The following is a 25,056-nucleotide window of genomic DNA, read 5'->3' as shown; positions in this document are numbered from 1 at the left end:
ATTCGGGAAAGCACTGTTTGACACTTAAGTATGACTGGAGATCAACATTTATTGTTAAGATCTTATTTATTTTCACAAGGAAGCTGTTCTTTATATATTTTAAGCCATGCAGCTGAGCATCCCAATTTGCTTAAGCACTACCACACACAAAAACATGAATTTAAAACACCACATGAATTAAAGAAATTTTGGACTGATGTACTTTCCCCTCATTAAGTAGAAACAACTTCTCGAGAACGTTACATGCAATAATGCCAAGTCTGTCCACTTCACACTCCACAGACGTCAGTCATTTAGTGGGTTTACTGTTGTGTTATGCAGCTTGAGAGGCTGAAGCAGGTCACCTTCATTCTTACGCTCACTCTCTTCTGTGTAGATATTATGGTGTGCAATGTAGGATATAACAGAATCTGGTACAAGATATTTTACACTTAATCCTCTGCACAAGGCATAGCGTATCTGTGTTGCACTGATTTCATTCTGAATCCATTCTTTCACCAGAAAGATATTGTGCTGATATTTAGTTAAAAGGTCTGATTCATTGATGTACTGCGCAGGATCAGAGCCGGCACGGCTAATACAGACCAAACCAAACTTTTCCACTATTTCTTTGATGTGTTCTTCCTTCCAGAGATTGGGTGTCTTAAATGTCCGTAGAAAATCAGCCCCACAGAGCAGCTTTAATTCTGGTAGAACTGGAAAGACAAAAAGGAAATGAGAGACTTCTATACTTGCTTGGTTTTCTAGGAAGCTTATACTTAAAATTGGTTTTAACTCATCACTTTTTCTTTTCTTAAAGCATTTACCTTTCTCCAGTTTTCTTTCAAAAGGTTGCAAGAAAAATTCAGCTTGGATTATATATGTCTGATCACAATTACTTTATCACCTACTTCACCATCACTCACAGCATATCACATACTATCTGTACAATATTAAAGGAGAATTATTCCTCCACTCAAGCAAGCCAAAAAGGGGAAGAAGCAAATAAAGAAGAGAATTATTTTAGCACAAAGACTGGACTTGGTTGAACCCAGCCTGCCCTGGTCGCTTTGCTCAGGTACTGTGGGACCAACCCCAGCTAGCGAGGCCCTTGCCTGCCACTGCGTCACCGCATACGGCTGCCCGTCCCTTAGGGAGCGGCTGCCCTGCTGCACTCTGGCACAGAGACACAATGTTTGCATACTGTCACATTCGCCAGAGAACGACCTAGAATTTCACCTAGCTTTGTGCACCTATATCATCTAAAACATGATGGACTGTATCTATTCTAACTACCCTTATTGGCACAATAAGCTAGTTAGTTGACCTACTTAAGTTTTATTTTATATTTAGAGAAATTTGAACAAGCAGAATATTATGCAGATATTTTGTGTCATGTGGCCACAGCATTTTTGTTCTAGTACAAAGAGATCTAAAGCCAAATTTGCTGTACCTTGAATAATGACCAAGAATGATACTTCACTAGTACATTTTGTTTTTGTTTTCTCTCCATTTCTTATTTGCTGCCCACTGCCTAAGCTCAGTACAGAACTACCTCTGTCCTCAAAGTCTATTCTACAGCACTTGTCATTATACCATCCGAGTATTTTACAAACATCGACTAGGTATTTTCAGAGCCTTGCATTCATGTGGAATGAGGAGGAAGGATGGAGGTATTGTCTCCATGTTACATGTATTTGTGGTTGTAAGACAGCGTATCTGCAAGTCTTATACAAACACCTTAAATCAGCAATTTGAAAAATAAGAAGCATACCAGTGATGATGCATGAAAAGCATACCTCAAGTGCCTTAAAATACACTCAGTTTTGCAGAAGTTTAGTGTATACCATTGAGTTAGCTGCAGCATTTCTTCTCTTCTTACACTGCTCCCTACATACCCTTCGACCCCTACAACAAAAGCGGCAGGGGTACTGCACTGCACCTTCCTGTGCTCTGCAGGCAGCATTACTACAGAAGGAGGACTGTATGGGACAAGGCCACCTGAAACATTCATGCCTGACAAAAACCCATAGGCTGGCCACATACTTAAAAACAGAATTCTGTTTTTTTAGAGTTTATAATTAGCATATTTGGTAGGAATGTGAAATTTTTATAACAGCTCCCTCCCTCACAAAACACCCAGTAAATATTATTTTGATACCCACTTCTGCAAGGTTGGAACCTCTAGATTCCATGCTCTTGTCTCTGACACTTGAGCCAGTGCAGAAGTACCTGCAAACATTGTCTGTGATCCCTGCGTGGACCAGGGCTACAGGAGTATGAAACGCTGAAAGAGCATCTCAGATACTTCTGACAGCTGATGAACGATGGGACACCAAGAACCTTAGGATTCACAGAACCCTGGAAGCGCTATCATGATAAAGCTGATATTTTCTGCTTCATCCCTTCCAAGCCATCCTCTGCCATATGTTTCCTCATGCCAGTTCCAATCTTCTCGTCTTTCCACCCACAGATTGAACTCTTCCTTTCTAGTTCCTTGACCTCAGTTCCATGTTTAGACTGTTTCCAGTCCCTGCTTTCCGAGCCTTACCTGGGTTTTATGTCATAGCTTGCTTTCTACTTAACAGCAACCCCCACAATAAAACAATACTCTCTCCCTAGCTGTATTAGAGCTAATATTACACCAGGGCTTTTACAGTGTTGATGGGTTTTCTCTGAATGTACATGCATTGCAGTTCTAGGTACTAGAAGCTCAATTAACAGTTTGTAGCCTTTACAAAAAGGCTGTCAATTTTACAAGTGCTTCTCCATCCCAACATCTTCCATGCCAGTGAAAAAAAGATGTCTTTGGCCTTTCAAGGGCACTTTGCTAAATGATGATCTGCGGCTTCCATTATAGATAATAGTATAAAACCCAAACGTCTGCTGCAATGCTTTGTTTTTTGATAAGTACAATAGCCTTTATTTCAGGCCATGGTATGTCTGGATCAGGGAAATTTTTGCTCATTTTTGATTGGTGTAGCTCAGTCAATGATGGTGGACAGAAATTAATTGCAATTCTTTGAAGTGTTGTTCAGGGAAAAAGGAGAGGGTAAGCTAAAGCAGAAATAACTATTAACACAAAAGAAATAGCTGGATTGAAGGTCTAATTAAGGGAGAATGCTGTTGGAATATGCCAGGGAAAAGCATTCAAGAGGTGACAACAAAGTTGTTCATGTTAAGGCAACTGAGAGACTTGAAGTGTGCAGGATTCAATTAAAAATGAAACTAAGACAATCAACCATATCTTGTAAGTAGAATTACGGAACATGAAGCTGTATTTGGTGGATCAAGGAGGGACTGGCAAATCCCTGGACACTGAAAACCAGAGGAAATATCCATCCACTATGTACTAGGCAGAGAAACCCATTTCTCACCCAGTTTTTGCTGTGCCTTTTGCTTTTGACTTTCGAGGAAACCTTTGATGATTACTGATTAATTCTGAACTCAGAAACTTTATTGGGAAAGAAACACTAGTTTTAACATATGTTTTCTTGACCATTTTTACATAAAATGCTACAGAGCTTGAGATAACTACAGAAAACAATAGCCAAAAGAATTTTCTGTAATGGAAAATTAAAATAGTCCTTACTACTTTCACACTGATTTTCCTTAGTGTGGCAATGTGGAATAATCTGACTTGTCACTTGACAACAATGATTAACCCCATCAGCCACAAGATTCCACTGCAGCCCACATGCCTGGAGACTTTTGTTCCTCTACCATCTATAAAGATACAATAACTCATCATTTGCAAACTTCTGTATAACCAGAAACAACTTAAATGTATTATTCATGCCCAAGAAGTGCTGCAATACTACAGGAAAAATGTAAAAATTTAGCAGCATCCTAGCAAGTTTAGGGCAGGGAAATATGATAAAATAGGAAACCCCAAACTGGCAGTGTTTCTAGAACCTGCCATACTTCTAATACCAAAAGAAGCTTTTGTGTCCAGAAATGCAGCAAACACCAATGCATCAGCATCACTGGTGTGGCATCCACATACTTCGTCCATTGTCTAACACTAGAATTACAATTCTAAGTAATCCCTCTACTTTTGATATTTTTTATTCATATATGTTATGCTTTGCAAAACAAGCACAGCCACAGCACACATCTCTGGCACAGCTAAAAAGATGCTTATAAAACCAAGAAATAATACAATTCCTAAATAAGTCTCCTGTCTGCGTGGGAGTTACTACAAAATAACTGCACCAGCAGTCATGCTGGCATTTGGCATGGCTTATTTTTGGCAGGCAGCTCTAACCCTCTGAACTTACCAGCTACTAAGCTCAACTTCTTCATCAATTAATCTAGTCTGATAAAGCTGTATTGCTTTTAATGCTAAACGAAGAGTCATGTTTACAGTTAAGAACCAACCTGAGTGCTGGTAAGAAAGGGAATCCTCTGCAGATCTTTCTATGGGCCGTTTGTTTTTCATGAATTCCTTCTTGGACTGGAGCAATCTGAGCGATTCATTGTAATGGTGCCTGCATTTGAAATAAAGGCTTCTGTGTGAGGTAATCCTCTCAGAGATGTACAAAGCGATTACCTGGCACTTTCAGATTCAGGAACACAGTCTGCTTTTATGCACTTTGGATTTAAATACAATTTGTTAAGAATTTGGCATATTCAGTCTACCATCAGATTAGTACCAACGTAGTTAACATTTTGCAGAATTCACAACCAATCTGCGTAATAGCATTCTGGTTTTCAACTCCTTTTTGAAATTCTACAATTACTGCAATTTTGGCACCAACATTACATTTAAAACATCGTGGAGATTTTCTCTTGAAACAGGATTAAAGCACACTTCAATGTCTAGATTTAATTTCTTGATTTAAGTACAGCCCCTCATGATGATGCTTCTGTAATGTGTGCTCAGTTTTCAGGAGGAGACGTTCTTGTTCTCTCTCATCCTCTTCTCCACAAAAACATGTTCCCTGAGTTTTCACCTTGTGGTTTTCCCTTTCATTTCAATTAAAAGAATTACAGTCCTGAGAAACTCAAAATATACAACTGTCATAAGATTTTTTTGACATCTGCTATGCTTCTAATTTTACTGAGTTTAGATCCATGAAGGTAGGTAAGGATCCTTAGGTCAGTTTTTCCAGGTTTCTATTACTTTATTCTTTTGTTGCTCCTGATCGCTGGTGCCGCGCTGCAATACTGGTACTACTACCTCATGGTAGTGGCCCCTTCTACGACCACAAGGGCAAGTGCCAATCTTAGATCCAAACACCTAAACTCTCTTCCTTCCAAATCAGCACAGCCTTGTCTGTTTAGAACAGTCCCTGACTTGCACATCCTGAGCCACGCTTAGGCATTGCTCATATTAGCACGAGCCAAAATCGTTTCAGGAAACCAGCTCACGGTTAAGCAGGACAGGTAGACACGGACGCAGGCCGGTGTCCCATCCCTGCCTAACACGTACATAGCCAACGTGACCATTGGGTCTCACAGAACTGTGTCAAAGCAAAGACCTATGAGTTACAAGGTACAGTCCGAATTCAGTATGCATACAAATCCATAGATAACGCTGTGAATGTCTGGCCTAAGCAATGAATTCATAGTTCAGTGATTTAAATGGACACTCTTCAAATCATGCAAATACTTTTAGTCACAGGAATAAGTTGCACAAGTGTCAAGAACATACACCTAGACAGGCTGCATAACTATCTCCAGTAATTTTTAATGCTCAGCCATTGGCTAAAGAAACTGCACAGACAAGAGGTGAGGGACATATGGTAGTAGAGAGTAGGTAGCAGTAGCTTGGCCTGTGCCTTCCTACATTTCTATTTTTAATCCTGCCTTGTTGTAAACAGGCCGATGCTATCTATAGTCAAGTACCCTGACTTTGTATCATGGACTGACATTCCTGGGACATGATTCAAATGAGAACTCTTGGCAAAGAGCTCACTGCAGAACTAACAAGTACTGCAAAATCTTAACTGCCAAAAGGTCTGTTCAGCAGGCGTTTCAAGTGCTGGGGTAGGGAGGGTTACATCATTTTAAGGATATACCAAAAAGGACAAACCAATCTGTCAGTTTGTCAAGCATTTTCTGAACTGTGTATGAAGCTTTGAGTAACTACGTAATTAAATCACAAGCACAATTCGATGAAAATTGGATAAGATAGATCTTTGCCAATTCTAAATTAATGCATCGTACATCTGCACCACAATCAAATCGACATTACAAGAGGAATGAATGTAGTTCTTCGGTTACTGACAATACTGTTTTCTTGTCTAGGAAGAACATTCAGGAACAGCAGCTAAGGGGGAAATAGCTCTATCGTGTTCCCTCCTCCTCTCTAAAAAAAGCCTTGGGATAGTCTCCAACATTTCCATACTCACTTAATGTAACAGGCAACTAACAGCAGCACTACAACTGGGGTATGAGCTTCGCTGCTTAAAATTCTTTTGTCATAACTATTTGGGAGCCTTTACAAAATCCACAGATTGATAAAATATGACATTTTCATCACACTCGGGTAAAAGAAGTACTGTAGGAAAAGGCCATTCATGTGTTTTAGGACGCAATGTTCTACTGCAGTTAAGTGTACAATTCAAAATACTGATAAGAAGAGACATTTAGGTACAATAATGTTTTTTGTCTTTGCCTTGCAATAGCAAAATCTCTTTCATTGGTACTAAAGTTTCATACCTAAGTGAGCTTATAGTGAAGGCAGCAATTGGTTCCTGGCGGTTTGACCAGGGAAGAATCTATAGATTAAACTTCAACACTTGTGAAGAAGCACAACTCCACAATAAACCATTGCCTATTTATACTTGGCTAGGATCTAGCCCTAAAGCCACCTCTTTTGTTAATATTCACATCTGGCAGTTAAAATACAATATAAAGCCAAAATACCTACATGTACTATTTCATCAGGATGCTACTTCCCCATTCAAGGGACAGGGTTCAGCTTTAGATTATGTCACTGGTTCAGCTCATTAATATAGGTCATCATTTGGGAAAAAAACTATTTAAGCTCATTTCTCTCCTTAACAGGCATCCATTTTAACATTTTGTGAATTTATTTATAAAACTAGAGGTTCATTTTCTAGGCAGACAGGAAGTTTGGCCGTTCATACCACATTGATACTACTTTCCCTGAGCAGAAAATCATACGTACAGGTTTTATTTACTGTACCTCTTAACCTAAAGGACTCTGAAGTGGATTTACAATTTACAAATCCAATCTTGCAAGTAGTACTCACTTTAGTTGGAGCTCTGCAAGACCAAAGCCTTTGTAAGTAGGATCACCTGACCTGTAAGATTTGTGGCTGCTTCTCTGGAGGAAAATAGTTTTACAAAACTAAAGTTTAGGAGAAAAAATCCCATACCCAGCCAATACTGCAGGACAGACCTGTTGGTGATTTCTCACACTGGACTATACAATTTTGATTAGAGAACAGAAGAGAGACGTTTTCTGCAAAGACAGGGTAGTGTTGCCTAGTCTTCCTCACGACCCAATCCTACTGTGCTGGCTGGAGGGAAGGGGCAAAAGAAGCAATTGCATGACTGTGATCACTCAGCAAAGCAAAAGCAGAACTAAAAGGCCCCACTGTTTTTTTTGTAAGTGTGTAGGGTATTCTTATATATGCTTTTGTAAAGTAACAGGTCTGGTTTTTAATTGCTTTCACATAGAGCCATAAGAGCTTGCTGGGCAGTTGTTGGAAGGCACGTTTCAGAGTCTTAAGCTATACAACAACTGCTTCCAGTTAGAAAGTAATGTAAAAAATGTGGATGGAAATGAAGAGTCATTGATAGTTCTTGGAGCACACTTGCTTTCTTGAAAGACATCCATGAAGTCTTTCACTCTAACAGTATCTGTTGACTTCTGTAGCATCTATGTTTCCAAAAAGTGGCTAGCACAAGAAGTTTGTGTTTTCATCCCTTGCCCCATAATGCATTTATTACCAAGACCAACCATATGGGAAAAAGGCATGTTTCAAGGTCCTTACATCAAGTTAACAGTTTTTGGACAAATTGTTTTATTTTTCCTTCCAGCACAAAACCACAGCAAACTCAGTGATTTTGAAGAAAACATCAGCAGTTATGGGCTGGGGTTTAACTTGCCATTAGAGCTAATAAGAAAGCTTTTCGAGGAAGTGTGACCAGATAAACCTGCAGGAATAATAATGCCAACATAGCTATCCTGGAACAGCGATGCTCCTGAAGAATGGGTTTGTTTGTAAACTCTTACTTTCTGATTAAGATCTCTATATTACCTGCTTATAGACTTAAAAGCAAGAGCAATAACATCAGGGCCAAGAACTCTGCTGCCGAACTCTTTCAGTGACTACAGTTTTGCAGGACCCTTTCTTGGCGGAGGCTTTCCACATGCATCCAACTACTTAAAATGGCACAAGTGCAGTACTGCGGTGTATTGCGTAGGTCTGGGGAAAGCCTATCTGTTTTGCACTAGGAAAGGAAAGACTCCAGGTGGGGGATACTGACTACGCAGCCTTTCTGAAGGATGCGGTGTGAATTTTCATTGCTTACAGACATAATACTTTATCTCATAACAGATGATACCATAAACAGACATGTTCTGGTTTGCTTGGGTGTTTTACAGGAGGGAGTTCTGCGCATTGACTGACCTGGTAGCCTGACACATTTTTGGCAATCAGTAACTTCATAAAGAAAGCAAAAAAAATGTAATTACCTTAATACTTTTACTGTCTCTGTCCATGTCTCCTGCTCACTCTCCCAGGGATCAGCTCGAATCCAGTCAGACGTCTCCAGTGCTAGTTTAGCCATTGCTATCCGGTGCCTTGCTGAAACCAAGCCTTTCTTTCCGTAGTCATCATTAACAGGAGACATTATGCCTTCAATCACCCGGTACCTTCCTTTTGAAAAAAAAAAAAGAACAGAAAAAAAAAAAAAAAGTAATCTTCACAGAATCTTGAAAATTTAGAGTGGATGGGACATTGGGAGCTCATCTAGTCCAACCTCTTCAAAGCATGGTTAACTTCAAAGTTGTGAGAGGCTATTAACAACTTCATCTAGGAATTATTTTTAATACAGAAATAGCAAGTAAAAAAATTTAAAAGCAGCTTTCTTGTTCCTCTGCAAACTGCTCACAATTACTATCAATATGTTTATCCTTTTAGGTGATTCACAAAGGAAGGCTGGATGAATATAAAATTTTCAAGCAAGTAGAGATGTTTATAATTTATGACACAAGCTATCAAAATTGCAAGTTTTATATTCCAATAAGTACAGCTTTTATATAGTCAGAGCAATGGATGACGTAACTGACCACTGCTTTGTTCCTAATCATCCAATGCTTCTTATTTATCAGAATTATTGTGCCTTTTCATTGTGTTAAGGCAAGAATTGTTGCATATTGGTGCAGCTGTGATTAATGCAATTCAGACAAATCACAGGATTCAAGAACAAAGATGGGGCTAATGGAGTCTAAAATGAGACTTAGAGCACTATGGTCCAAACATCAGCTTAGCAGCCATTAAAAACCCTTTCTATCTGGCTGATCATGTCAACTAAATTTGAAAATATGCACGTTTTTCTAGTCCTGTAACATAATGCAGTCATTAACACAACAAGCTCTAAGCACAGATGTTAAAGAGGTGCAATGTAATGCACAACTTTAATTTCAGCCTTTCAAAATTTCATTTGTAATATGATTTTCAGTACAGTTGTGTAAATAAACTGCTCTGAGTAAGGGGTGGAGTCCTGTTTCACAGACCCTGGAACAGACCAGACAATGAATCGTGATTCAGACAGAATCACAATTCATTTCCCAGTTCAGTCCTTCTTTCAAGGTAAAGAAATAAGTTACTGCACTATAACATACAACTTAATTACCAGTTGGTCTCACATTGCCTTGCTACTCCTTGCGCACCTGGGCAGCAGAAGCAGTTACAAAATTACAGTGAGAAACGTCAGTTCAAATCCCTTTTTAACCCTTTATTTCTAGTCCTGCGGGAGTAACAAAATCATTGACAGTTCTAGGCCAATAGAGACTCATAGAGGCAGCCCTCAGAGCCAGTTGTGTAATTCTTCCTCATGAGAGTCGAAGTATTCTCACAGCATATAGCAGGATGTAGTGTGTAGTTGCTGCTTTTACTGTACAGTGCTATCAGTGGATGACCAGATTCTCTCCCCCCAGCCCCGAATGTGACAGCCAAACTCCTTTTATTTTCTGTTCACATTCCTACTGAACCACCTCCCTAAGAACTTCTCTGTCAGCTTCCAGTAAACTATGATTCCCTTCCAACCTTTTTCAGAAACGTATGTGTTAATTTTAGGTGCCAGATGGGAAAAAAAAAAAAGCCTCAGCAACCAAGCAGTTGGTCAAGCTTAGGGTTCAATAGCTTTTCTGATTCTTCCTTAAGTTCCTAATGTCACCCACCTTGTTGCCAAAACTTTCTAGCCTGCTGACATCTAGCATTTCTGACCTCCTTTATGAGGAAATTATTTTGCTAGGGGAGATAACTTTTACCTCTTAGTGAGGATGGATAATGAATAATTAATGTTTCATCTTTTCTCCAGTTTCATTGGGCTGTCAAAACTGAACTGTAACACTTCCTCATATTAAAACACAATGTATCATAAAAGCATGAAATTTGAACATAAATGTTTCTTCTCAGTTTCAAAATTATTAGGCATACTATTTCACAAGGCTCAGCCTGTTCCATGAATACGATCCTAAAACTGCTGATCAAACTTTCAGTTTATTTGCATGAACACTTACTATGATACTTATTTATGTACTGAGTCAAAGGAAAAGGTACTGCTAGACTTTCTATGTTGAATATGCCATGAAAGCCTCCCACTGAATGATCAATAAAGAACATGAAAATGAAGCCAGCTGTGAAGTGACAGCTTATCTATAGCGAGTGTTAAAAATCTTTCTTCCTTTTCACAGTAAACCGTCAGCGTGTGTGACCCTTACAACACCTTACTGACCTGTTTGGTGCAGGTGGTCTCTAGCCAGCTCAAACAAACGCATGTGCATGTTTGTGATGGGGTTAAAGGAACCGCAAGCTAGAAGAATGAGAGGTATCCTGCTCTTCATTCTGACATCAAAATATTAAAACTGCACCCTAAAGAAAAAAAAAATTAAAATAAAAGACAAACTTGACAAAGAGCAGCCTGCCTGTTGTTCCTCAAACTAAAAGGAGCACTGCGTTCAGATTCCTGGAACACCAGTAATGTATCAGATCAGTCCTACGTATCGTCACAGCATACAGGCAGTACTAGCTCAGAAACACATGTTCTTTGATACTAATTTAGGAGAGCATCAACAAGGTCTGTCACCTCACGTGCAGAGATGGCTAGAAAGCATTTCTAGAAATTAATTTTGTCATTATTACTAAAAACTGACAGATTTTTAAGTGTTTTTTATTTTTAACCTGCTTTTGTCAGAAAACAAGGTTTTGTTCTGTCTTTCTGTCAACCTCCTACTAATAACTTTGGAACCTGTAGGCCTGCCAGAAAAGCAGATTTTTAATTTTTTTTTTTTTTTTAATAAGTTCTTATGATGGACCTTTGCAATGTATGATAAAACCCCACATGCAACACCCGAACCTGCAGGTCTGACTTCCTTAAGAGATGGGCGGGCAGTGGCTGGTGGCCAGCCAGCCAGCTGGCACATACTTCTAGCCAGATTATCAGCCATTGCCTGTATGGTTTTTTTGTTGGATGGCAGAGCAAGTGATGGTGGATCAACGACAGGAACAGCAGGGAAGAGAAACTATAGCTGTTACGGGAAAACACTGGGGACATTAAAAAGCTATGAATAGGGTAAATGGGTGGGGAGCAATGCTGTTAGGAAACCTTGCAGGTGAATTTACAAACAACCCTTAGATAGTTTAGTTAAAATGTCAGTCAACTCAATAAAAATGCAGTGGAAATCAGTTGAAGTTAGTCATTATGCTTGGAGCTACTCATTTGCAAAGCTCTTTTTACAGCTGATCCAGAATATATCTGGCATGATAAAAAAAGTTGCGACACACATACATATCTGTGAATCCGATATTTAGATGGGGCTCTCTTCTTTTCCTAGGATTTGAAATCTCTACAGTGCTCACACCCATGTATCATATATAGACCATTCTCTTCCCTCCCCCTGGCCTCCAGCTCTCTCCATCAAGTGTAACAGTCTTCCCGCAGAAGACACTTGCATCCCAAACTTCAGAAGGCAGTCTTGGGGGAACAGACCAAACCCGGTATGGATTCTGTGCTCTATTTAGCCATATCCTATTCTCTATCTGCTATGTACCAAAGCACTTTAGCTCAGAGCCTTCAGAGCCTACCTCTCACTGTTCCAGGTCCTTATATTCCCTTATATTTTTTTCCCTTTTCTTATTTGAAAAAATTTAACAATAATGGTTAAATCAATATCAAGTTGATGTTTTATAGCTGCCAACTCTATCAGTTCATTTACAGAGGATTTATAACTCTGAAGACTAGGACACTTGGCAGTTTGCAAACTTTTTATAGAGAAAATTGTTTGAAGCATACATGCTTGACCATCTAGTACTGAATATACATATTCAGATTCTTTTATAATGTTTTAATTTTACTTTACTCATTTCTCATATCTCCCATCATACTAAGGGAGATACACTGGGGGAGAACAGACTTGCTGGCTGTAAAGCCGTTGAAGGTTAGCAACAATTTTGTGGTCTACAATTGTGGCAGCTGTAGGAAGCACATTTCACAGCCCTCTCTCTTTACTCAGTTATACCTTGGAGATCGTAGAGAAAGAGTTCAACCTGTAATTCTTAATGATAACCACACCGTACTGCTAATGGCAACTCAAAACCCAAACCAAATCAACAAAAACAACAATAAAAGACAAAAAGAAAAAATGTACCAAGAATGTACTAATAGTAAACATGTGGTAAGGAGGCATTTCAAAAGATGTTTTTATACATATATATACACCACCACCACCATATATAAAAATATCTATATATGTAAATAAGAATCAAAACAGCAGTGTTTTTATTCCTTCTATCCCCTATATAGTATATCCTAAACTTATTCAACAGGTATAGTACAACTTTTAAGATTTCAAACTAAACTTCCTGATTCAGTTGCTGTCTTGGCTGGTATTAATTAACTAAGGGTTTAAAATCATTACAATACCATAAAAATAACAGAAAAAAAAAGAGAGTTAACTGATTTTACAGCTAAATTCTCCTGAGAAATGAAACAGAGGAGAAAACTTTAAATGCAGAACTTTAAACAGAGGAAAAAGCCTCTTGACCTTTTCACCTTGTGTGGTGCAGTGGCAGTCACACTTCCTTTAAGTGCTGCAGCATCCCAGTGTTCCTACAATTACAGGCTGCTACAAACATTCAGTTCAAAGTCACATGTATTTTACCTACACACATGAAGCAGACTGTCCTTACTACTTTCACCAGCTAAATACAAACTACAAACAAGTAGGTGACCGTGCTGTTATCAGGCATTTACCGAGTGCACATTGTGCCAGGGGAATACATTTCTATTTCACGTGTTCCATAAAAATCAGCCATTAAGCCAGTCGTGAATACTTCAATAAGTTGTCTTTCTTGCCAGATGGCCTACAGACCATTAGCTTCTGCATCAATTTAAATATGCTAATAACAGTTTGCACCTATTAGTTGCTATATGTTTGTAAAAAGTCACCCAAGTATAACATCAATAATGTACTTTGTTATATAAATAATCTGTGATGAATTTGTTCCCTAGCAATTGTTCCTACACAATGCATATTCCATTAACGGCACCCCATAAAACACAGAAGTGCTCACTCCTCTTGCTGCTCCCAAGTCTAGCTAAAATATGAAGTACTTTTGAAGAAGTTGTGCATGGATAATTCAGTTGTTAATCCAGTCTTGTTGCAAGGCTGTAGTAAGAAATTCCAAGTCAAACATGTATCTTGACCTCCAACAGGAAATAATTAAAAATGCACAATGCACATAGATTGGGAGAGGAAGAAAGGACAGAGTGCGACATCTAAAAAGAGGGCTGCAACTAAGAAAGCAGACTTTGTCTTTGGGATTTCCTTGGTACCCAAGTTTCAGGAGTGCTGCAATGTAATAATGTTATCAATCAGCAGAAACAGCAATTATTCAGCACTTCTAGAATTCAGGTCCTTATCTCTGTGCTTCCACTTCCGTAACTGTGAAATCAGAACTAATGTTCAACTATTTCAGAGGCTGGATCTGGCTCCACACATACCTTAACTAAGTGACCTGACCTGTAGATACCTTCTTCATGTATTCTTCTCCTCATTTCTCCCTGCTATATCCGTGACAAACTACTGCTTTTATGGATAAGCTACATACATGCAAGTGCTCCATAATCATTAAATGATCACCTCAAGAATCCTCTGAGGGTGACTAATTGTATAAAGAAATCACTTTTGTTCTTACAATCACTCCTGCATCAAAATGTTCTATCTACCCAGGAATCGAGAGGAAGAGAAAAATCTAGATATAAACAGGCAGTACTTATTCTGAAGAAATTCCAATATTGGTATCACCCCTATTTTAATAAAGATACTGTATGCATTACAAGGAACAATGCATTGTTATGCACATGCAATTTTAGGACCTTTCTGTCCTACCCAACAGCACTGTGTACCTTCCCACTATATTCAGACATTGATTAAGCACAGGCTCCAGAGAAGGAACACAACCAAACCTTCCAAGAACAGGTGCTTTGTTTCGCATCATTTTCTCAGTATCCCCTTATAGAGTTTATAAAGCAGTATTATTAACAAATCAAATATGTTCTAGGAAAAAAACCCAATCCTTTACAGTCTCCCTCTCTCTCTGGTTAGTACTTCTCAGTAATTTTTAGGTGTTGGCGCTGAAAGAGACTAACCCCCACAATTCTTCATTGACTGCAACTGCCAAACTCTCATTCGAGAAGCAGAAATAGTAAATTATATGGTAATGTTTTATATTGATTAGGTATTCACTACCTGGCAAACCAGTTTCAAATCCTCAGTTTCTTGAGAGGTGGGGCAGAAAATCACTGAAGAATTACATCTGTAATGAGGATCTCCCACTCCCCCATAACCACTGTACCTCTGAACTATCTTCATATGACTGAAGTGATTTGCTGCTGCCTTTCTTAAAAACGGCAAGATTTTAGCAGTCTGCTTTGCTTTTCAAGTGTTTGCTGCAGCAGTACCATGTCTGTGTGTGCACCTCAAAGGATCAAATCAATTCAAAGCACCTGAAATCCCACTAGAAAAAAACCCACAACTGTATTTCAGAATTCTAAAGAAAATGCTTACAGTGTGTTAGTGAAAAAAGTTTGTTAAAGATACACAGATGCCAGATTGAGCTGTGAAAGCATTCTTTGATTAATGTGACTAATATTTTTAATAATTGCCTATGACATTACTCCAGCAAGACCACACCTGCTACTTTCAGCTAATTTCAAAGCATTTGACAAAAACTTGGCAATAAGTCAGTTATCATCACTATTACCAAGAAGTATTAATAAGGTTTGTATGTTTATTTTAATAGTATAATTGACTTAATTTTTAAATGTAATTCTGGTTTTAAAAAGAAACAACCACCTTTGATTTTTGCATGAAGAAAAGTCAGTAAACTCTGTAAATACATCTCCCTTTAGTTCAGCTTTCCTCCTGACATCACAGACACTGCCTTTTGTTGTACTCCTAACCTGTCTTTCACCATCTGAAATTTTTTTTCACCATTTCATGCAATAAGTGTGTATGCCTCTGTCTGGTGAGCGCTCCTCAGTCTCTGTGCTCTGCCCAGGGCACATGTACCAGCAGCCTTGGCCAAGCTGGTGTCTTCTTGTAAATGCCGGTTACCTTAAATCTTAGTCTCTGCAGTTTAGAAAGCTTTCAACAATATGGTACATCATGTGGCTACATGTACAAGGGCAGATACCTTCAAACGAGGAGGCCACACTTCAGCTGTATAAAAAAGGTTTTATGATGGAAAAATCTTCAAAATTTTCATTAGAAAATTCCTGCAAGTTCTTTTTCTGTTGCCTATATTCCTACAATATGTCAATAATAGATGACATTACAGATGACCACAGTTAAGTTCTGCTGAAAGTCAGTAATTAGAGCCATATCTGATTAATTATCAGAAGCACAACGGAGTGCTGAGCAGTGCAGTCTGATTCATGAACTGTTAAATTAGTGAACTGGGAGACAAGACACTGATACGTGCACGCTATGAGGCAGGCTCACCCTTGAGGTAAAATTTCTGCAAAAAGCAGAAATAAACTGAATCCTAGCACAGGATAAAAACGTGTTATCTCCTCCTGTTAGGGTGAATCTAGACCAACTGAAATTAAATTTAGATTTGAACAAGTTCAAAGCTGCCCACATCCCCTCTTTTACTGGGCCACATCATTACCTCCTATAAATTCATGTGGCTGCACTAAGCCCAGCTGAGTTACACCAGGTGACATTAAGGATGTAATGGCTGCAAGACACATTTTCAAAGCCAGAAAATAAAAAGTACATTTTAGTAGCTGACCCAAATCATAGCAAACCAGAGCACACAAATATCCCTTAAAAATATGACCAGGTATCAGATTTTCCCATGCTGTACCTGATGGGAGTCACTACCCTAACAAAAGTTATCCCATTCAGTAAGTTCCCAGCATGTGCTGTCACTGAAATCAATCCTCCACAACACTGACAAATATTTGCCTATATATACCCACATTCCCCTTTAATAATGAACATAACATAAATATCTGGGTAAGGAAAAAAAATGAAAAATGTATAATCTAGGGTGATATTTTATTTGCTCATCAAAAAGTTACTCGCCCAGCCAAGAAGAATTTTACAAGGTGCACATAAATATTACACATAGCCTAATATGACACTCCAGTCCTCTAAAATAGCTTTTTCAGGGCCACATGATAGATCATATTATTGTTAAATTCCAGTGACTCAGGTGCACTTCATTTCTTTGACTTTCAGTGGAAAGCCATTAACGAAGTGTATGATAGGATACACGATTTTCTATCAGATTCAGCATATTGGAAGTATGAAGTTGCTGCTTCCACTCCCCACAGCAGACTTTTAGTCAGAAAATGCAAATCCCATCGCAGTTTCTCAATCAGCTTCAAAGAAACCCCCAAACCTAATCACCTCCAAGCTCGCTGCAGTCTTAACTAGAGCAGCACCTTACACAACCTTCTTTCTCTGTATTCGCTGGGAAAATCATGGAACAATCCACATTTTGTAACAAAGGCATTTCATTCTAACTGCCTGTAAAACATTCAGCAGCGCTTAGACACAGAGCTCTGTATCAGTTTCATCTGGTTACAAAGCCAATCATACTGCAGTAACCCAGAACTATGCAGAAAATAAGTAAAAAAAGACCAATGTGGCAAACTACACACATTCAGTGTTTGCTGGGTGCGCAGGATCTCAGCATGCATGACACATCAGCAGTCCCTGCACCTTTTTGCAGCTTTTCAACAAGGTCAAGAGAATACCATCAGATCCTGGCATCTTCTTGTATTCACTGCAGTATGATCTTTATAATTACTTATCCAATAATCCTGAGTGATCTCTCAACATCCAACACTCAACTCCTTTCCTAGTCCCTGTGTCCTTATCAAACTAATGAATAAGCTTTTTCTTCTTCTACAGTTGTATAAACTATTCTAAGTAACCAACAGTCATTTCTCTATTTGCATGCATGAGTCAGTCGTCCACAAAGAACAATATATTGATTTCTAGAAAAAGACGATACATACAGAACTGCAACCTAGGGTGGCTATTGTTAAGCAAACAGACTGCTGATTTAGTGAAAGCACCAACTTGTCTGTCAAAACAAACTCTTACTAAAACTTCAAGAGTTCCTTTTGAGAAGCCGTTCAGAGTCACTGGCTCTACAGTTCTACGCAAGAGGTCTTCTAGCAAAGCAAAGAATTAAAATAAAATTAAAAACTTGACTAAGGCAGCTATCTTTCTATGCTTCAAGGTTTACCTGACCACCTCCAGGAAGCAAGAAGGAATTATTCTGCAAGATATAGACCTGCTCTGTTTAAGTGCATGATAGGTCTTCTCATTTTCCTCTGAAACCTGTCTGTTAGTTACTGCCAGAGGCAACAAACCCAAGTCAACAGTTGAGATTAATGATGAATATATAAAGCTGCTGTTTGAAACAACATGCTGTCCTGCACCAATTCAGTAGCATCCAGGTGTCCCTAAGTACAGCGTACTTGACAGTGAGAAGGCTATTTGCAATTAAATTTTTCAGCCATTCAAATGAAAAGCGTTCTGTGCATTGCTTACACTGATATATGAATTTGCCTAACACTGAGGATTTTGCATAGCAGTGAGGCAGTTTAACTAAATGGCTCCTAGGCTCAAGCGTTCAGATTGCTTGTTATCTTTATATTTTAATTAAATGATCAATTTAGAAATTCTGCTTGCTTCATCTTGTACAACCAAAGAATTCAAGGAAATTATACAAACATGTGTGTGCCCTGCCTATTGTCCAAAATGTTTTGCTTGCTCTTGAAGAGTATCTCACCTGTACAGGGATTTTTATCTATCCAAAAAAAAAAAAAGTGAGATTCTGAAACATCTACAGGGAAATTAAGTACCTAATTACAACTGCAATCACATTGCAACTATCATCCTAAATGTTTATAAGTTCTTATAATAATTGAAAGAAACATTAATAACCATACAGTCATACCATCTTCAAAACTTTGACTGCACCTCCTGTTTTTTGGTGGCAGCCAAAACGCCAACAAAATGCTGGGCATCATGAAGAAAAGTACTGAGGAATATTGTTTTAGCACTACAGAAAATCTGGATGGGCCCACATCTTGACGACTGTGAGCAGTTCTGGTCTCAGCTCAGGAAGGGCAGTTCAAATGGTCAAGGGAATGGAGCTACCATTATTCAAGAGAGGGAAAAAATTGTCTTGGAGTGTTTGGTTTGGAGAGGGGGAGCTTGAGGGAGGATACAGCTGAGTTTTACGAAATGATTGAGGCACTAGATAAACTGAACGTAAAACTTCTCCCTTCAGTCTTAGAGCTAGCGGGCAGTCAGTGAAAGCAGCACCGAATTTCACCCCAGGCGCAAGCGTACACTGAGAGGACAGATGCACGTGCGGCGTCCCCGAGGAAGCAGCCGCGGCTGGCGGCAGGGAGCACCGGGGAAGCAGGAGGCCAGATTAGCTTCCCTGAACTGCAGCCCCTCTCCCCATGGCCTGAGACAGACGGCGAGGCTGGACAGGCCCTTACTCTGACACAGTACGGCACTTCCCGTGTTTCTGCAGATCTCCATTGTACTTGGTCAGCCTAGCGGCTAATTTCTTAGTTTCTTGTTGCTACTGTTAAGAAAAACAGACAGTGCTTGGTGGGCAAAGGGCCTTCTACAGTGTTTTTGAGTGGTGCACTGCACTAAACCAACAATATGGGGGAAAAAGTATAGTTGTAAAGTTGGCTCTCAAGACTCGGGCAGCGCTCCTGCTACGGACCGGGCCGACGGCTGGGTGCTTAATGGCGTCACCCAGCCAATGTGACCTGCTGCACCAGACACAGCAGTACCCACTTAAACATCTTACGAATCAAGGCCTTATAAATCATTACTGCAATGAAAACCAATTTGTCTCCTTAAATTATTGTAAAAGGCAGAGCCTCAAATAGCTCAAACTTCCTTTTGACAGGACTGTTGCCTACTGCGTCCTCAGTGCCCCCCCCAGACATCTCAGGGCTTCTCTGAGGTCTTTCAGACCACCTGAACGCTAATTAGCTTATCATAGCTAAGCCAAATTCTAAAATTTGCATTTCTGAAGTTAAAGGCATGAAGTTAATTTATTGCTAGAATCGTGCAATGTAACTAGACTTAAGTAGCAACTAATAATGCCTAAAAATGAACTACTTGCACGTGTTGTATTGCTACAAAGCTGGAATAAAGCAAGCATCAGGGATCATTCATAAAGCCAAACAGCTGCTGCACGAGAGGGAAACAACCTCTTAAACTGAGGTAGGGGAGAAAGATGAAGAAGTTACACAGTGAAAGCCAGAGAGATTAAAAAAAACAAAGTAACCATATATCCTCTTGTCTTCTTTAACTCTCACTGGCACTTGAGTAGGTGTTCTGGGGAAAAGAAAACAAACACAAAAGCTTTAGCTTGCTGTTTCCAGTGTACCCAGTGTACGCATCTCTGGTGCTGGCCAGGCGCTCATCGTGCACCTGAGGCGGCGGGCAGGCCCGGCTCCAGGCCCGGCTCCAGCCCCGCACCGCCAGGCCCAGCCGTTCTCCCGCGGCCTTCCCGGGCGGCGCTGCCGCCGCCACCGGCGCGCTGCTTCCGCCCGCTGCGGCCCCACGGCTGCCACCGCCGCGCCCAGTGACACGCCCCGTCCCCCGGCGCCCAGCCCTGCCCACCGAGGGGCTCCCGCTGCCCCGCCGCCGGCAGGCCCTGCCCGGCCGGCTCCGGGCCCCGCCAGCCCCCGCCGCCTCCGAGGGACGCACCCGAGCGGCAGCGGCTGCCGGGGAGCCCGCCCCGGGCTCGCCGCAGGGATCGGCGGACCCCGCGCCGCCCTGCTCCGCGCCCGGCCGCCGCGGGCTGGGCAGGGCGAGCCCCCGGCCGCCGCTCCCCACCCTCCTCCTCCTCCTCCTGCCTTCCGCGGCTGGCGGGGGCCGGGCCGGCACAAGCGGGAGGAGCGCTGCGGGCCCCGGCGGCCGCCCCCCCTGCCCCCGGCAGTGCGGCTGGCCCTCGGGGCACGCCCCGCAGTGCTGCCCCCTCTCGCCGGCCGCGGCGGCTTGCCCTTCGCCCAGCACTGCCAGGCGCCCTGGCTCGCCAGCGCCGGCAGGCGGGGGGCTGAGCTCGTCCACTCGCCTGAAGGCGACCTTCCGGACTGTCGGCTTCCTCCTGCCACTTCTGTTCCGGAGGATGGGCTCCACGCTTGTCCTGTCAGGGCGGCGAGTTCGGCTGGCAACTGAAAAGAGTTTGGGAGTTCTTGGGGCCTTCTCAGAGGCTTGAAATAACGAAGCTCGGCTTTCTCTGTTTGATGAGCGGCCTCACAGTCACCACCTTCTCCGTCAGCTGTGGAGTATTTCGCAAAATACACAGATGTCACAAAGTGTCTGTTAAATAGATTGTAGCAAAAAGTGAAGTCCAGAGAGTTATAAGTCATTTGCTTGTTCTTTTTAATTCTTAGGCGTGTAAAAGCCAGTTTCTTCAGGTGTTGGAATGTTACCAGTTAGTTTTACAGTATACCCAAAACCTCCTAATTTTTATAATGTTGAAGGGAAGCACAACTCTTCCTCTTGTCTGACGTTGTGATAAAATATAAATAGGATCGTTGATTGTATTTTTAAGCTATACTGTGTGAAACACATGGAAACGATGAAACTGCACTGCTGCATGGAAGCCATGAGGTGTACTTCAGATCTTTGGGTGGCCTGGCTGACGGATGGCCAAGAGATGGTTTCAGCATTTGGGTCTTTGGCTTCTGACTGGGAGCAGGGCATGTGCGTTTTAGGCATAAGTTTAGAAAGTCTGAAATCATAAACTAGACTCCCAAGACAAAGCACAAGCTTAAAAAAACCCGATCCAGACAAGTATATAAAGTATCATGTCTTCTGCTTTTGAGTATATATAGATGTGGGTTTGGGTCTTTCTCCCTAGCACTAAATTTCTCACACAAGCAGACGATCCTTGGAGCTGATACTTCAGGATGGTGAAAGTACTGGTGTGGGCGTGCTGAAAGTGTTTGCCTGTGTGTGGCTGTGTATTTCTCCATGACTATTCTTTGCTCTTCTCTGGTCCTACCCTGTTCCCATGAAGTTTTATTGTAAAATACAACTTACAATGTAAGATGGTAGGGAAGTACTGTTGTTAGCAGTGGAGTGATTTTTTTCATTGTTTAATACAGGAAAAATGTTGGACAAAAAGACTACAGAAACAATTTCTTATGTATAAGCAGCCTAGGCTATAGGTGCTCAGGCTTTAAAATCCTATGGGATTATGTAAAGATGAAAAACCATCCAGGTGGTTTTGAAATTAACTAATGTGTATGTGTAAATAATCTTTCCTATCAAGGGGTCACAGAATCACCAAATGGTTTGGGTTGGAAGGGACCTTACAGACCATCTGGTTCCAACCCCCCTGCCATGGGCAGGGACTCCTTCCACCAGACCAGGGTGCTCAGAGCCCCGTACAGCCTGGCCTTGGACACTGCCAGGGACGGGGCAGCCACAGCTTCTCTGGGCAGCCTGGGCCAGGGCCTCACCACCCGCACAGGGAAGAGTTTCTTCCTTATATCTAGTCTAAATCTACAACGTTATAGAGACAATAATTCCCCCAACTCCCTTAGAGGGAGAAAAGTCCGTTTTAAAAAACTTCATGAAGCTGACATAAGGGATCATTTATTTTTGCTGACCAGGCTTTCTAAACATGTAAAGCCTACTCTGAAAATGAGTAGCTAGAATTAAAACTTTCTCTTTGTAGATTTTGAACTACTGTTACGTGTTTTGGGAATAAATAAGATTCCCTTTAAAAGGAAACATGCTTCATTTATAGAAAAGAAAACCAATCCAAAAATTAAATCTTGTGCATCAGGCTTGGAAACTACGGGTAAGCAGAAGTTCATGTGGCTCGACTGATCCCAGTGGGAACTGTTCTATGCTAGCTGAAGATCTGTCCTTCACCATTTTTGTTGTAAACTGAATCAGAGTTGTAGTTATAAGCGTTTTTTGCTTGTTGCCTTTAAACATAAGCTTTACATTTCACATTAGAGTTTCTAAGAAACGGTTTAATACAGAAAATGCTTTTTGAACCGAGTTGTACCTAGAATAATTTGCTAATGGTAAGCAAATGGAGCAGTAGGTCTGATCCTGAACTGTGTTCTGCACTGAGCCCTCTCGAGGTGGGTGACATTGCACACCCTGCCTGAAGTGCAGGCGTGTACAAGAGGTGGAAAGGGAAGAGGTGAGTATCAGACAAGAAAGTGTGCAAGAGCTGAAGCACTGAGATGACACACTGCAAGGGAAGAACAAATGACCACAAAACAAAGTTCCACATTGACTATGAAAGATGAACTAATTAAAACCTGTCTTCCAGCTATTAAACTGAGACAAAGTTACCACTACAAAATCAAGTAACATTCTGACAATTACCTAAAGATGATGGCATGCATTTCTAATTGTTTTGGGTTTTTTTTCTCTCTCCTTAATCTCCCAACGTTTGTAAAATTCTGTCAATATCTATCAGTTGTATCTTGGTAGGCATTGTCTTCCATTTGTTTAGTCTTTTCCTTTCGGTTATTGTTTTTTGTTGCTTGTGTTTTGAATTTTAGTGATGTTGAAATAGCTCATTTTGTTTGTATAATTTTTCAGACAACGTTCCATATTATCTTTCCAGGATAGTGGTATTTTTGGTTGATAAGAATCTCAGAATTGGGGTTTTGTCTGATAATTTAATGACTCTTTAAAAAGTTGTGTGGGGTTGTGTCTGGAAGTAACAACAACAACATATATACAGTCTAAGGGAATTTTTGTCAGATTGTTTAAAAATAATTCTTTTGATTTAAGAAACTTGATGGTGTTTCTTTTAAGTGGATTTTGTAAAAATATTTGGCACCTTGCTTTTCATTCTTAAACTCCTTGGGATATCTGTTGATGGGTGTTAGCATGCTACTGTATTCTTCCTCTGTAATCAGCAGAATTTTGCTGCAGGTATTTTTAATAATTGTACGGGAAACCACAGCATCATTTTTGTCAAATGTCAGCTTTCTGATTCCTAAGGCCTCTACATAATTGGAAGTTTGGGATCTAATAGTTCTGCTGAGCTGAAAGTGGAAATAATACTGTTATCAAAAGGAAACGATTCCTGTTTTCCTGGTATAGCTCTGTTCTGGTTCAGAAAGGAGCAAGACAACAAGCGCTTGTACCGTAATATGTTTCTGTACAGCAGAGGTGCTGTGGTGTCCCCGCTGTGGCAGATGGGTAAGCCAGCAGAGGCAAAACTCCTCTCAGCGAGGCTGCTCGATGCGGGCCCTTGCTGGGTCTGGGCATGCTGGCGCGGCCAGGCAGTGTCCCTGTGCCCAGCGGGGCAGTGGCCTGGCGAGCGGAAGGGGCGGTGGGAGCGCGGCCGTGAGCAGAGCAGTGCCGGCCAGGGCCAAGGCCGCAGAGGCGCCAGGGCAGAAACTCCAGGAGTAAAAACGGTTGTTGTGAGGAGACAGCATAAACTTTATGCTGTTTGCCGAGAGTGAGCGCAAAGAAACATTCACTTCTGAGCCTGAACAGAATCTTTCTAACTTTACACTGGTACACGTGAGAGGAACAACCAAGCTTTCGGCATTAAGATTCTGTTTAAAGTGCAGGCAACAGTCTTGTAATAATTGGAATAATTTTAATTGAATTACTTAAAATGTAGCACCAGTCAAAATTCAAATGGTGACATATTTGTTCTGATAAAGTTTTGTCTGTATAGTACTCGCTAATCTCTTGCACAGATAGGGCAGAGAGAAAAGAAAACAAGTCTAATACTTGAAAGCTTGTGGGTTTTCAAAAATTGGATATCTGATACAATTCCATTCTACAAAGATACCGAGAGGATTTTGTGTTCTTTCAATGCAGAACAAAGACTAATTTCAAAACCTTGACGGTTTGTTGTGAAACAGAGCTATGATCTTTTGGGGAGCTCTGTAATTTTTCAAATAGCTCCTCCATAAGACGGAGTTGTGTAACATAGAATAATGGGTATAATATGTGGATTTTGTTATTGCTTGTCTAAGAGACATTGCTGTGAAGGGTCATCATTTCCCACTCTTAAGTAATGGAGGTGATCCCGGCTTTGTTTGCTGCTGCCGTAGCCACACAGGTTTTCTGAAACACTGAAGTTTGCTGCTATTTTCTGAGAGCAAACCATAGTTACAGGGTATTTTCCCCAAGTGACCTCTTTTTCTTCTCCTCTTCTACTGGCGTCAGGAGGAAATTGAGGGAGTGTTTGCCTGCTCAGCACCGATCTTACGGTTAGTACACCCGGAGTTTTGTGGACAAACAGAGTGGTCGGTAATGTGTTTTCTGTGTTTTGAGGAGGCACTGCAGTGTCACTCTTCCCACAAGAG

At 40.8% G+C, this 25,056-nt stretch overlaps 2 protein-coding genes across 4 annotated transcripts in view; one reads left to right on the top strand and one right to left on the bottom strand.

The window, feature by feature from the left end:
• CLSTN2 (calsyntenin 2) overlaps window positions 1-25,056 on the top strand; it is a 527,602-nt gene that overhangs the window by 67,892 nt on the left and 434,654 nt on the right. The window lies entirely within an intron of this gene.
• Window positions 30-20,494, bottom strand: NMNAT3 (nicotinamide nucleotide adenylyltransferase 3). 3 transcript variants are annotated; one of them, XM_075417516.1, is made up of 6 exons: window positions 20,456-20,494; window positions 20,031-20,080; window positions 10,921-11,057; window positions 8,654-8,837; window positions 4,360-4,469; window positions 30-695 (listed from the first exon to the last, which is right to left on the bottom strand). In XM_075417516.1, the coding sequence occupies exons 3-6, from the start codon at window positions 11,027-11,029 to the stop codon at window positions 286-288; spliced, it is 813 nt and encodes a 270-aa protein (XP_075273631.1). In that variant the 5' UTR covers window positions 11,030-11,057; window positions 20,031-20,080; window positions 20,456-20,494; the 3' UTR covers window positions 30-285. The 3 variants fall into 3 exon arrangements, with proteins under 3 accessions (XP_075273631.1, XP_009939444.1, XP_075273633.1); XM_009941142.2 differs by lacking the exons at window positions 20,031-20,080; window positions 20,456-20,494 and adding an exon at window positions 19,954-20,016; XM_075417518.1 differs by lacking the exons at window positions 20,031-20,080; window positions 20,456-20,494 and adding an exon at window positions 19,993-20,013.

The sequence above is a fragment of the Opisthocomus hoazin genome, chromosome 4 (assembly GCF_030867145.1).
Source record: "Opisthocomus hoazin isolate bOpiHoa1 chromosome 4, bOpiHoa1.hap1, whole genome shotgun sequence".
Taxonomy (NCBI): domain Eukaryota; kingdom Metazoa; phylum Chordata; class Aves; order Opisthocomiformes; family Opisthocomidae; genus Opisthocomus; species Opisthocomus hoazin.
Note: the sequence above shows the minus strand (reverse complement) of the source record. Positions and strands in the feature narration are given on the sequence as shown.